At 39.8% G+C, this 13,838-nt stretch overlaps 1 protein-coding gene across 29 annotated transcripts in view; it reads right to left on the bottom strand.

Annotated features, from left to right (window-relative positions):
- RIMS2 (regulating synaptic membrane exocytosis 2) overlaps positions 1-13,838 on the bottom strand; it is a 348,435-nt gene that overhangs the window by 162,898 nt on the left and 171,699 nt on the right. For 17 of the 29 annotated variants that reach the window (XM_083748877.1, XM_083748876.1, XM_083748889.1 and 14 more), the window contains 6 exons: positions 11,343-11,407; positions 9,550-9,669; positions 6,356-6,455; positions 5,123-5,246; positions 2,016-2,062; positions 607-719 (listed from right to left, as the gene is read on the bottom strand). In XM_083748877.1, coding sequence (XP_083605003.1) covers positions 607-719; positions 2,016-2,062; positions 5,123-5,246; positions 6,356-6,455; positions 9,550-9,669; positions 11,343-11,407 — 569 coding nt within the window. Of the gene's footprint in view, positions 1-606; positions 720-2,015; positions 2,063-5,122; positions 5,247-6,355; positions 6,456-9,549; positions 9,670-11,019; positions 11,229-11,342; positions 11,408-13,838 lie in introns of all 29 variants that reach the window. The other 12 variants (XM_083748880.1, XM_083748886.1, XM_083748894.1 and 9 more) reach the window with 1 other exon arrangement.

A 13,838-nucleotide genomic window follows, 5' to 3' on the forward strand; every position in this document is an offset into this window, starting at 1 on the left:
ATATGATCAAGAACTAGTGGCGAGATTCTCAGACTAGCTCAGGAAAGGGCTGCGGAAGCTTGTGCTTCAGTTCTTTCAAATTATTGAAGACATGAATAATTTTTCAGGCCCTTACATGGGACTCTACATTTTCCTTGAATATGTTTTATAGAATCTGTAGCCAACAGATTGTGAATAGCTGTAGCCAACTGTGCACATTCATGATTTACATATGGAAATGAAAAATATAATTCTACAAACAGAAAATATTAGATATAAATATCCTGAATACAGGAGGAGATTGTAATTACAGGCAACTCCGATTTTGCATATATTTGATGCATGCACAACTGTGCACCATGTTCAGCACCAGAAGAGGGTGGAACAGGGCCAGGAACAAAACAGGGTGGGGTGGCCTTATGCATGCTCCACCAATGCACACAATGACTTGGAACATAACCGCTGCGTAAATGGGGGTTGCCTGTAATTCATGTTGAGAAATAGCTGAATAAAATAATTAAGGATAGTAACAACTTCAGTATATAGTTACCTGGCATTTTTCCATTAACAATACATTATTACAAGCAACAAAGTAAATAAGAACAAACTGAACAAATGTTTACATACTGAAAGTTGTCCAGATAAGAACTGTGGAACATCCCTCAACATGCCTGGACTCATGGGAGAAGTGACTGAAATAGAAGGCCGGTCCATTTTTTGAGATTCAAACGAACTAGAACCTGAAAGTAAAATTTATTTTACTTTATTAAACATATTCTGATTATATAAACATTAAGAAAAGGATCATTTGAACAAAAATACATGAATACACAGTGTGTTGAAAAGATAACAGATAATCTTAAAATTTGATTTAATCTCTAAATATGAACACGATGAGCAAAACAATGGGTATAATTTAGCCAAAGCTAAGCACTTAAAGATCCATTATATTAATGGAAACTTAAACATATGCTTGAATCATTGGGACTGGATCGAAGTCAAATGCTCTGTATCTTGAGGACTGCAGCTCAATTGCTATCACCTATATTAAAAACGCTGCAAAACAAGAACTTGTTTCTGAATATTTGGGTTTGGCAGGATAAAGTCTCCTCAAATAAATTGTTTGCTTGTTATATTATTTTTAGAGTAAGTCAAGGAAATAACATTTTGCATCTTGAAAAAAATATTTTTGGTTACAAGCTTTTTTTTCTCCAGTAAGAAGATGCTATAGGGGGTCTTAAAATCATTATGGTTTTTACATCCAACAATAAATTAATGGCTGATACAATTAATTATGGGTTGTATCCAATGTTGTACAAGTGGAAGTCCAATCATGCCTCCAGATGGTCAGGGGGACGAAATGAGCATTGTGGGCTTTATCTTCCGGGGCTGGAGTGGGAGGGAATTCAATCCAAATGGTGTGGAAGAATCTGCCCTGTTTGGGATGATTCCCCCAACCAACACTAAAGTGAAGAAGAAAACAGCATCTCAATCTTACACAGCTGCGCAGATGAATCTGCCAAAACTTAAGGTTTTGAGCTGTCACTCCGACGTTGCTGTTGGCATGCTCTATTCTTGATACCTGGCATATACCAAAACATTAATAAGATCCATAAAGGCCAAATATTCAATTACTTTAAAATATTTGTATGGTGTAGTATTTTCTCTAAAATATAAAAATAATGATTTTAAATATTGAACATAATGAAATGCATTTTATTTAATAAGGCTGCAGCACACAGCATTAACAAAAAAGCAGGAAATTGAAGTTAGGATTGACGTCAATCCTATTTTTACCCACTAGGTTGTTCTTCCCTTTTTAATAAAGAGAAGAGTGAATTTATAAAAGAATGCCAACCCCAGCATTAGATTTCCTGACTTCTGATAGTTTATTATTGAAGAATGATAGAAAACATAGATAAGACACATAGAAGAGTGATACCTATACAGATACAGACAAAGAGGCAAAATTTAGAAGGAACACAAACATCTTTTCAATTTCCAGCTTGCATCCAATCGAGAAAAATGAAACTTACTGGACTCCAACTGTGCATGTGTACTGTCAGGTATTCTGGGAATATCTCTGCAATTATGAAAAACAAATCATGTTTATACTTTATGGAACTTGAAGATAGAATATTACACTGCAAAATCACAGAAAATATACTGTTGTTTTTTCTATAAATATATAAATATTTCCATAGGTGTAAATATGCAGTTGTAAAGTGTGATAGAGATAGTTGTATAACATAAAAACTAACAAAAATATCTTGGAAATTTATTTATTTATTTATTTATTTATTTATTTATTTATTTATTATTTATTTATTTATTTATTTATTTATTGTCTACCCTTCACAAACAGACCCCATGGTAAATTACAATAATTCAAAATTCAAAACAGTCAAAATGAATTACAGTCACAAGAACAGTGTACAACTGATGAAGTACACTCCAACTTCATATATATGTAGCAGGTCCCACAAATGTCTACTAATATCCGATAATGGGCAACATGTCAACAAAACGCACTGAAAGTGATCCAAGCAAACCATCTAAGTTGGATATTTTCTAACAATGGCATCCAAATCAGGTCAGAAGTGAGCAGCATTTTTTGTTCCGGCAAACCAAACTACCTCTCACCTCTTCAGCTCTCTCTACAGCAATATGGAATGATACACACACACACACACACACACACACAATATGCACAAATTCTATTCATTTCAATAAGACGCAACTCTGCTTAGATTTTATTTATTGATTTAGTTCCATAAATAATTACATCTAGAGTTATTTAGCTTTTGAATGTAACTCCCTAGCTCTGCAATTTGAATGGTCTGGTTTACATGTAACAACAGGAAACTATGGTTTCATTAAGAGAACAAGCTTGTAAAATATTCTTGCCTACATCTTTCCAATCCCCTCTGGTGAACAAAGCAGGATATCAAACCATGGTTTCAGTCTGCTTGGGGCTTTCAGAATGCTCCCTGTTGTTGCCACTGTCACCAGACCAGGGGAAGGGGAAGAAGGCAGGATGGTGGCCCAGGCAGATGGCACAAGCAAGCAGACTGGTGGAGCAGGCAGGCACGCACACACGCAGTTTAGGGCAACCTTCCTCCACTCCCACTATTGTAATTGTTGTTGTTGCCACCACTGTTGTGGGGATGGGAATGAAGAGGATAAAGACTTTTGTCCTTCCATGTTGTCACTGTGCCCCTACCAGAAAGAAGCCTGGATTTTGCAGTGTGGTGGTAGCTGCAGGGTGGATGGGGTGAGGGGAAGAAAGGCTTTGTTCTACCAATGGTAGAAGGACAGCGGGTTGGGGGAGCTGTGAGGAGATGGAGAAGAGAGGTATGGAGCAAGGTATAAAAGAAAGGGAGGTGGCTGGCAATGGGCTGGTGTGGTGGCAGGAAGTGGATGCTGATAGGCAGTTTCAGCAAGCAGCACAAGCTCTAATCTATAGCTTTAGGCTTACAAATGAATCAAATGAGGGACTATTTGCTTTTTATACTTAAACCAAAAGGGGGAATTTGGGTTTGAATTCCAAGAGCTTATTCTTAGGGAAATCATTAAACTCATCTGTGAGTTTAAACTCATATGGGAATAACTAGTGGGATGAGAAACTGATTTTATTTATTTGCTTAAAATGTATAGTTCATTTTTATACTATTAAACTATCCTCAGAGTGACTAAAAAAAATCAAACAATTAGATACTCTAAAACTGATGTCAGAGTTGCCTCCAGGTCCCAGCTCACAGAGGACCAACGCTAGCCAGTAATAACGTATAAAAGTCTTTATTGAAGATTAGTTTCCATTTCCAAACCGCAGTGTGCAACTCTACGTCTTAGAGCTTAGATTGGCGAAGCTCCATCTGAGTCTCCGCCTCCTAGACACCAGTTTAAGACTCTAGCCTTACTCCACCTCTTCCGTTGTTCTTTCCTCCTCTGGGTCCTTCTGCCCCCTGGGGTTTCCTCCTTTCTGGACTCTTCTGACGCTGACCCCCCTGAGTCTTGCCCCTCCTTCTGGCGGGCTTTAGGACCTGGCTCCCTATCCGGGCTACCTGCTGTGCCGCTCGCCTGTACATTTGAACTTGGCGCGCGCGCCCAGCAGGTAACTTTCCTCTTGACCGTTTCCCCGCTCTCCGATGGAGGCGTGGCCAATCCTGACTCATCTCCTCTCGCTGGTGGTGAAAACACTGGTCCCGATGCCTGGGACTCCTCCCCCCCACTGCGCTCTGGTGGGGAAGCTGGTCCTGATTTCCAACTGCTGCTCTGGGAGTCCCCGCTGGCCCCTTCCTTCTGGGGTTTCCCCTTTGGCACCCCCCTTCCCCTGGCCATCGGCGCTCCCTTCTGTGAATCTTCCGATTCGCTGGAGAGGCTCATGGAATCCCTCTGATCACTGTCACCGCCTACGCTCCCTTCGGATTCCTCCCCCTCACTCTCCATTTCCTCCCTCTCCTGTGCCTCTGCTCCTGAGCCCCTGACAACTAATAATACAAAACTAGAACCGCCATTCAGAATAAATACCGACAGAGTCACATGAAGATTAAAAGCCGTCGGTGTTCATTAAAAGTTTGGGTAAACAGGATAGACTTAGCATGGTACCGGAATGATTATGATACAGTCATGTCATCAGACCAGACTTCTCTGGATACCAAATTCCAAAATGTGAACCGTCACAGAGGCCCTCTCTCCAAAAACCATTTGCATAGCCTCCAAAGATGGAGAAATATGGCCTTAGAAGATTTTGTTAATCAGAAGTCATGTTTGTGTGGAACATGAAGGGCTTCAATCTCAGTCAAAAGCAGCACTTTACACTCTGCCCAGAAATAAATTGAAAACTAATTCAGATCTTTCAATATTGGCAAGATATGATAAATTCTAGGTAAATAAATCTGGCAGATAACTTTTGAACTCGTTGATATTTCCAAGCACTTCAATAATAGCCCCCTATAGAACAGACTGTAGTAATCAAGAAAGGTACCAAAGGAAGAAGGAAGAGGCAAGCTGAGATTAAAGAAGCTGATTCATTACGGAACATTCATATGTACAGAAACAAAGCTGTGAAATTCAGTTTGGAGCCTGATTTTGTAACGCCTGTGTGTGTTCTAAACAATTCATGGAGGGAACCTATACTTACCCAATTGGCCTTGAAACTACAAGTTCCACTTGTGGCTCTGGTTTGGATTCTAGAATGATGTTGTACACTTCTTCAAAGGTGGCTCCTTGTAAAAGCCTTCCATTCCATTCTAACACTTCATCACCTGCAATGGTAGCCATAAGAGTTTGTTTCAGAAGGAAAACTTGCCTGTAGGTTGTGTTCTTGCTGAATTGCTCATGTCTGACTCTTTTTTAATCTAGAAAAGTTTTTTTAAAGTTATGTATCAGCCCAACATTAACTAATAACACAGAAATATAATTCAACCCAAATATGAATTCCTTCTAAGAGAATATATTATTCTACAGGAAAATGTCTGTGAAGAAACACAGTTTTCCTACTGATGTAAATTAAGAGAATAGCCTCAAAATAGAACAGCTGCTCCATTGGTTCCCTTCCTATTGTTCACCTTCTCTTATATTCTACAGAATAACCCAACTGAATTTGAAGGCATCCATTTCTAGATTTTTCAAAAATGAACACACTGAGATAATAAGCCATCTGTATGTTAAACAGAGATGTAACAATCCTGTACCTGTGGGTGAGACCATCAAGTTGGGAGCATAGTTTAAGCAAGCTCCACTTAGGTTGAGAACTAGAAACAGTATGTATATCTTCAAACAAAGGAAAAACTGTAATTGGGTCCCCCTAACAAAAGAGCGGGAATCCTTGGCATATGACTTACATGGTCTATATATGAGGTACTTTCAATCTGTTTTAGTATTTTAACTTTGGTAATAAAAAAGGGTTGTTAAAGTAGAGTTGTAATGTTTTCTTGATTTTATTGCTTTATCTTTTGTAAACCACTATGAGGGTTTTTTTTAAACAATCAAGCAGTATGTGAATTTTATGAAATTAAATAAATAAATAATATGACATCCCTGGGGGAAAGAAAGCAACAGAATAGAAATTGGTATAAATTAACATAATAAAAAATGTAAGTAAGCTATGCCACAGAAGCAGAACAACTCAAAGAATGGATAATCTCAGCTCTTCCAAAGGAATATAAGGTTTGATTTAAAAAAAAAATGTTTAAAATACAACCACAACTTTTAATCCTCAAATAAAATATAAGAATTAGAATAGATGAAGAGATTAACAGTGTTCTCAACAGCATAGAAGTAAATCACTGCATTTAAATCACACAATGCACCAAAAAACAATCATTATTGACACTGTCCAGTTACATAATTCAGCTGAATGTTCCTCTCATACCTGGCCTAAGGTGTCCCACTGTATCAGCTAAACTTCCTTTTTTTACTTTGGTGATAAATGCACATAGCCGACCTGATTCAGTCATTTTCCCTCCTACAACCTGTTTGGGAGAAAGAGGGGTGGGGGGACACAGCAATTATTCATTCACTCAATTTCTAGCCCATTCTTCCTCTCAAATGAGCCCTTCAAAGCAAAACACTTTTATAAAAAATTTAAAGCATTTTAAAAATCTGAAAACATATTAAAACAATCAAATATATTCACTGCTAAGAATTTCAAGAAATAACTCCAAGTGCCCCAACTCACAACCCTCTAAGTTCTTCTAGAAGCACACTATGGACAATTGTATAGAATGTCACAAAAGATCAAGGAGAACCAACAGGTTACAGCCTACCTTCTTTCTCCTAATAAAGGTAATCAAAAGGCTGTTTTGGTGCTAAAACTGAGTCTGAAACCAGACCTATTTCCTCCTGGCGCCTGTCCGCAGCTGACTGGCTCCTACACTCTTGATAACCCAGGAAAGGCTGCACCCTGACTCTTGAAAGAAAGTGGGCATAACTGCCTTAAAGAGTAGGAACGAACTCTTCAGGCCCGAGAGAGTGCACCTCACAACTATGGGTAACAAGAAATGGTTGGGCGACATTAGGCATGGCCTTTTGGAATGGCTGTCAGATTGTGAAGGGCCTTTTCAGGTGTAAGTACCGTATTTTTCCTTCTATAACACGCAGATTTTTTCTTCTAAAAAGGAAGGGGAAATGTCTGTGCGTGTTATAGAGCGAATGTGTGGTCCCTGGAGCCGAAAAATCATGCAAAAATCAAATCGCGGCGATGCACGCTGCACGAAGAAACGAAACCTGAAGAGAGGAAGTGGCTGCTTTCCTGCATTCTGCCTCAGGGTCTTACTGCCCACCCTCCTCTGTTTCGTTGCTGTCTTTGCTGAAACGGAACAAAGAGCAGGGAAAGCCCCTCCCCTCCAGGCAAGCTCCGGTGCTGCTGGGGGAGAGGGAGAGAGAGGGGGGAAGGGAGAGAGAGAGGGGGAGGGGGAGGGAGAGAGAGAGGGGGGAGGGAGAGAGAGAGGGGGAGGGAGGGGGGAGGGAGGGAGGGAGAGAGAGGGAGAGAGAGAGAGAGAGAGAGAGAGAGAGAGAGAGAGAGAGAGATGGCTGGCTTGGGTGGGGGGAAACTTTTGCCTTTCTTTCCTCCCTCCCGTTAAATCCCTCTCCTGCATTCTTAGCCAGCTGCTTCTCTGCACACCCCTCTAATGTCCCTTCTTTGTTTTTCCTTCGCTCCCCACTTAAAATGTGGTTACAAAGCATGGATCCTCAGGATCTTTGCATTGGGTCACCCCAAATTCACCATCAGATCACATAGCATGTCCATGGCTACAGCCTGCACCAAAAAAATCACGCACCCACTGTTGCCTGGGGCTGCAATGGTGCAAAAATGTGGTTAAAAAGCATGGATCCACAGGGATTCTCAGGATCCTTGCATTGGGTCACCCCAAATTCACCATCAGATCACATAGCATGTCCATGGCTACAGCCTGCACCAAAAAAATCACGCACCCACTGTTGCCTGGGGCTGCAATGGTGCAAAAATGTGGTTAAAAAGCATGGATCCACAGGGATTCTCAGGATTTTGGCATTGGGTCACCCCAAATTCACCATCAGATCACATAGCATGTCCATGGCTACAGCCTGCCCCCCCAAAATCACGCACCCACTGTTGCCTGGGGCTGCAATGGTGCAAAAATGTGGTTAAAAAGCATGGATCCACAGGAATTCTCAGGATTTTGGCATTGGGTCACCCCAAATTCACCATCAGATCACATAGCATGTCCATGGCTACAGCCTGCACCAAAAAAATCACGCACCCACTGTTGCCTGGGGCTGCAATGGTGCAAAAATGTGGTTAAAAAGCATGGATCCACAGGAATTCTCAGGATTTTGGCATTGGGTCACCCCAAATTCACCATCAGAGCACATAGCATGTCCATGGCTACAGCCTGCCCCCCCAAAATCACGCACCCACTGTTGCCTGGGGCTGCAATGGTGCAAAAACGTGGTTACAAACCATGGATGCACAGGGATTCTCAGGATTTTTGCATTGGGTCAGCCCAAATTCACCATCAGATCACATGTCTGTGGCCACAGCATGAAGCACAAAAATGATACATCCACTGTTTCATTCAGAATGTTTTTTCCCTTGTTTTCCTCCTCTAAAAACGATGTGCGTGTTATGGTCAGGTGCGTGTTATAGAGCGAAAAATACGGTAGTCTTGGCGGCGAGACTGCGATTTTGCGGTCTCGGATGGTGGTTTCAGGCCTTGGGCGGAATCCTTTAGTCTATCTTCCCTAAATGGGGGGGGGGGTAAGTGGTGGCCCACGCCCCCCCTGCGGCGGCGATCCCAGGGTTCCCTGTTAAAGGGGTTGTTTTGAGGGGAGTCATTGGCCATACGCCAATAGGTTGTCAGTGGTCTCTCCTGCGTTGCAGCAAAATGGGGGGCGGGGTCTCTACTTAAACATACGTTTTCCAGAGTCAGCCCAATCCCCACACATTTTGGATAACCTTGATGTTCCCCAGATCCCCGGCTGGGGACTGGGAGGGATAAACGCCCAATGCCTAAGCCAAGGTCTCCCTACATCTGAATCTTTAATAAAGTTGTGGCCAATTTTAATCCCATAACACGTTGTCATGAGTTATTATTCCACAAGGAGTCGCTTGGGGTTGGGGGGGGGGTCTCAGCCTCTCCATACAAAGAGTGAGGTGTTGTATCTTATCCCCTCCTACCTGATTTTGCCAGCCATGATGAGTAGGGATCAAGAGGGCACATAGTTAGCCTTACTGCTGCAAGTGTCCTGTCCATGTTCTCAAGCAGCAACAACTGAAGCTATAAGAAGATATGGACCTCCAATAGATCTGCACAAATTCTGGCATCAAGTTTGATATAGATCGAAGTGATTTTGCCCTCAAATTGCTTCGCATATCACGCACAGCAAGCTATTGACTGAACTATTGTTAATAATACCAAATACCATAGTCATGCAACCCAATTTCATTGAAATGGATGTTGCCCAAAATTTTAGTAATGTATGAAAAGGTAATATGTCTGTATAATGTAGGTTTCTTGCATCAGAACTATACCTTTAACCACTAGCATTCAACTGATAAATATATTTAAAAGCTCAGTTACCAACCTTCAATCCAAGCATTGCTCCAGAATCTCTAGGCACACTTCCATCTTTTAGTCGCTTGTTTAACAAAATCCGACCAATTAAACGGTCTCCATCTTTGGATGGTTGCCAGGTTACAGGATGCTATAGAAATATAGTTAACAGAGAGGGAAATCAATAGAATTCAGTCTCTGAAAAAGTCTCAGTATCAACTTCATTCCCATTTGCCAGTTTTAAGCATTGTGAAATGGCTATGATTACACCACTACTGGCTTTATATTTATATGTAAAGAATTAGAACTGATATCAACCTATTAGGTCATCCAGTTTCTCCTTAAACATTTTACATGATTTTATTCCAAATGTGTCTACACCAAAGCTCTACTCTAAAGCAATTATCAGTGAAGACAGATCATTATGGATTAACCATCATGTTATTACTGTTCTAGATGTCACATTCCTTTTGTATCTATTCAAAATATTATATTTAAGCTACATTATGGATTACGGATTAAATCTTAATTAAAGAGATTGAATTAAAATTTAATTCAACTGAGATAATCCAAAAGTGTTTCATTACATTTCTTTTATTTTATATTTTTGTTATACTATACTTAACAGCCTAAATCCAGGCATCCTTGCCTGAAATAATTCCCATCATAATTTTTGCAGAACTTGCTTCCAACTGCAGGTACCTAAGTTCACAGTCTAGTATCAATTTAAGTTTAAGAAATGCACAGTAATTTCATTATTAAATACTTCATTTACCACACACTCTTTACTTTATAGTGTATGGTAACTTAAAATATATATTTTAGCACCTTTGGTTTGTGTAATCATAGCAATTTTTCACAGCTGTCTATCAGTTTCATGCCCTCACACATGCAGAAATCAGCATGCACAAAAATTATCCCTCATTAAATTTAATAACACTAAAAAGCCTCAAATAAAAAGTGAAAACAACAACCAAAAACACAAAGCAGATGGCAAGGACAAATACTACCCCATGATGCACAAAAATGACATGGCAACAAAACAAATGAACAAACATGACATTGAAAGGGAAAAAAGAAAAACAACTTTTCTGTGTAAACTTATGTAATTTTGTCCCCACCCATTTTTTCCAACCTGGGAATTAAACTATTAATTTAATTTCAGCCCCAGGGGCATTTAGCAGTAATCAAACATGCCAATCCAGAGGAGATCTCATTTTTTTAAATCACTTTTCTGGTTTAAGGTGATGATCACCAAATACTATTGTGTGACCATAAAAGTGATGTTTATTTTTAGTGCCTAAATAATGTTTTCTCCTTATGCTTCAAGATGTAGAAACAAGAGAGCAATCCAGTGTTTGTGGTTTTGTTTTTCTTTTCTGCACCTGAAGAAATGTTAGATTAGACCTGCCTTATTATTACTGATCTGGTTTAATGAGTGACAGAGAGCAAACAAAGACCAAATGAGCAGATTAAAATGCAGGCACCACAAAGCCAGTACCTTTTCACTATGGCTATGCTCCTCATTTAGAGTCGTGCTACTACAGGTGTCTACCCCAGAGTCTTTAATCTGAGGCTCAGACCATTCCAAGTCCTCTTCCAAAGAGTGGCCACCAAAATACACCATTTTCTTTTGTCTTTCAGATAAGGTGTTAGAGTCCGACAAAACTGCCTGCTCACTAGTTTTTCTTTTTCCCCTTTGACTGTCCCCTACAGGTGTGGGATAAAAAGGATACAAAAAAGAAAACATGCAGAGATGTAAATAAAACAAAGGAAACATGAAATGGTAAAGGAAACTGAATGGTAAGGCTCCACATGTCTCACCAAAGACATTGGGGATGCCTCACTGCTATGCCAAGACGTATGGTCCCAGTTGTAATCCATGTCTCCTGTGAGGATCAGACAGACAAGATAGTGCAGTAACGGAAAAGTGAAAGAAAGGACAGACAGATATAATAGACTTTGCATTTGTGTATCATCCTGCCTTTAGAGGTTTTGGCTCACTACCGTATTTTCTAGAAAAAAGCAGAAATTCCAAAAGAATGAAGCATATAAAGTGTGGAAGACAGTTAGTGAGAGTGTGCTTGCACATTATCTAGATACATGGCATGTCAATGTGAAAGATTTGGTGTTTCTAACATCACTTTACATTCCAAATTTCACAAACGTGTATGAGAATATTAGAAACATTATGAACCGGGGACGACGACTTAGGGCTGATATCATAGAACATTGTAAGTTTTCCATTTATTTCAAAAGGGCTTACGCTTAGGTGTATGTGCTTAGGATCAGGATATTTGGCTGTGCTTCTTAGATCATTAAATTGGAAATAAGCTCCACTGAAATCGCTGGGATGTAAACAGTAGAATGAAACAGGCTGCTGCCAATATAGGTTCATGACACAATTGGTTAGCACAATGCTTATTTATTTTATTTATATTAGTGACAAACCAATACAGCAATGCAGATGTATTAGGGCGGAACATTGGATTTTCTGCCACATACGCAGCCCCTCTAGGAGGTGTGGGGCAGTTTCTTTACCTATTTTGTTGCACCAACACCAGGCTGGCACAGAATATCAGATTCCTCTCCCGGATAAGGTCCAGCCCTACTCTGTCCTCAAAATGTTCTGCCACAATTTTAGCAGGTGAATCAGGGGCCTTTGCTGTGGCCAAGCCCCATCACTTACAGAGCCAGCAGAGGAATATCTCCACCAAACCCTAACACCCAGAAGCAGTGTGGATAGATTAGTATTAGTCTGCCCTTCAGCTGAGATGTATATCAACTTTGTTAACACTGAACTAGAAAATAGCCTTAGAAGAAACTTTTTAAAAGTCATGTTCAAACTTTTTTCCCCTAACAGCAATAATATAATAATAAATATAAACAACTACAATGAGGGGTTTAGAAATCTGCTTGGTTGAGAATGTGCTTTATAAAATATGGCTTCTAACACCTGACAGATTCACCGAAACTTTAGTTCATCAACAGTTACATTAGAATAAACAGCAAGTTTATAGCTTTCATGGTTGCCAAAGCAAACCTGAAAATAAGTAGACAGCTTTTACAAATTTAATTTATTTAAATTATAATAGTGCCATGGTGGTAGGGCAAGTGGGCTCATGCATGGGACTCTCTTTACTTTGTACAAGTCTTATTCTACTGTACACCACACCCCATGTAAGCAAAATTACCTGCTTCAGTTCAGAAGACATATATTTCAAATTTTGGTTAAAAACATCTTTCAGGTGATGCAACAAAAATTAGGTCATAAGATGTGCAATATATCTTTCCAAAAGCCACATTTTAGTTTAGCAGTAGTGGAATTTAGGGATTTTTTAAAAGTGCGGATATCTAAACCCCTTAACTATAACAATACATCTAAATAATGTAATGCTATGCTACATCCCACTATGCTGCCAAAATGTTTTCAAAATGACATACCTGCCAAAAAATGATAGACTGTTAAGAAAGAGTACAAAATAATCCTAGAATTAAATTTTGTTAAACTGAACATCAGCATTCATATGCTAAATTATAAAAATTATAAAACTGTTTTTAATCTAAAACAATCTTTAAAAAACTATGTAAATATTATTTTATTAAGACAGTGACATAATTCTATGCATTCTTTCATGTTTCGTTCCTCTTCTCCTTCACCTCTTTGTGTGGATGCAACAAGCTCTAAGTAAGGGATGGGGATAAACATGTGGAGGGAGCTGGAACAAAGAGAGGGGAAATAGGAAGGAGCAGAAGACATTTTTAGACCTAGCACTTTGACAACAAAAACATCAAATGTTATTGTATGTGTCAAAGGTCACTTCCCTCTGCAAAAGATCCACCATATTTTCTGCAGTGTTCAACAGGGCTACAACCCTGCATTCTAGGAGATTTAGCTGTTCAGGCACAGTTGAGACCTGTAATAAAATGTAGTAAGCAGTGCTCCTGTTTGCAATTCCAGTCTGTGTAATACTCGCTTTCCACCACCCACCATTCCCACCCACCCCATCACTTAGCCAACACTGCATCTCTATTGCATTGGGCTCTTTTGGATCCCTACCCCTAAATATATTTTCACTTCTATCAATTTCCTGGCTCTCTCAAACCTGCTGATACCTTCCTCTTCTCCATGGGTGGTGCCCTTTCAGCTGCATAAGGATTCACACTTCGGGAATACGTTTGCTTTTAGTATGTAGGAAAGTACTAAACACTCTAAAGTGTGATTTCTGGGACATTAAACCTTCTGAATTTAATTCAGTTCTAAAAATCCTGTGATGGTAGTCAGAGGTAAGAAAGGAGAGATTTTCACTTCCCCATAAG

Source organism: Podarcis gaigeae, assembly GCF_964106915.1.
Source record: "Podarcis gaigeae genome assembly, chromosome: 7".
NCBI classification, from domain to species: Eukaryota; Metazoa; Chordata; class Lepidosauria; order Squamata; family Lacertidae; genus Podarcis; species Podarcis gaigeae.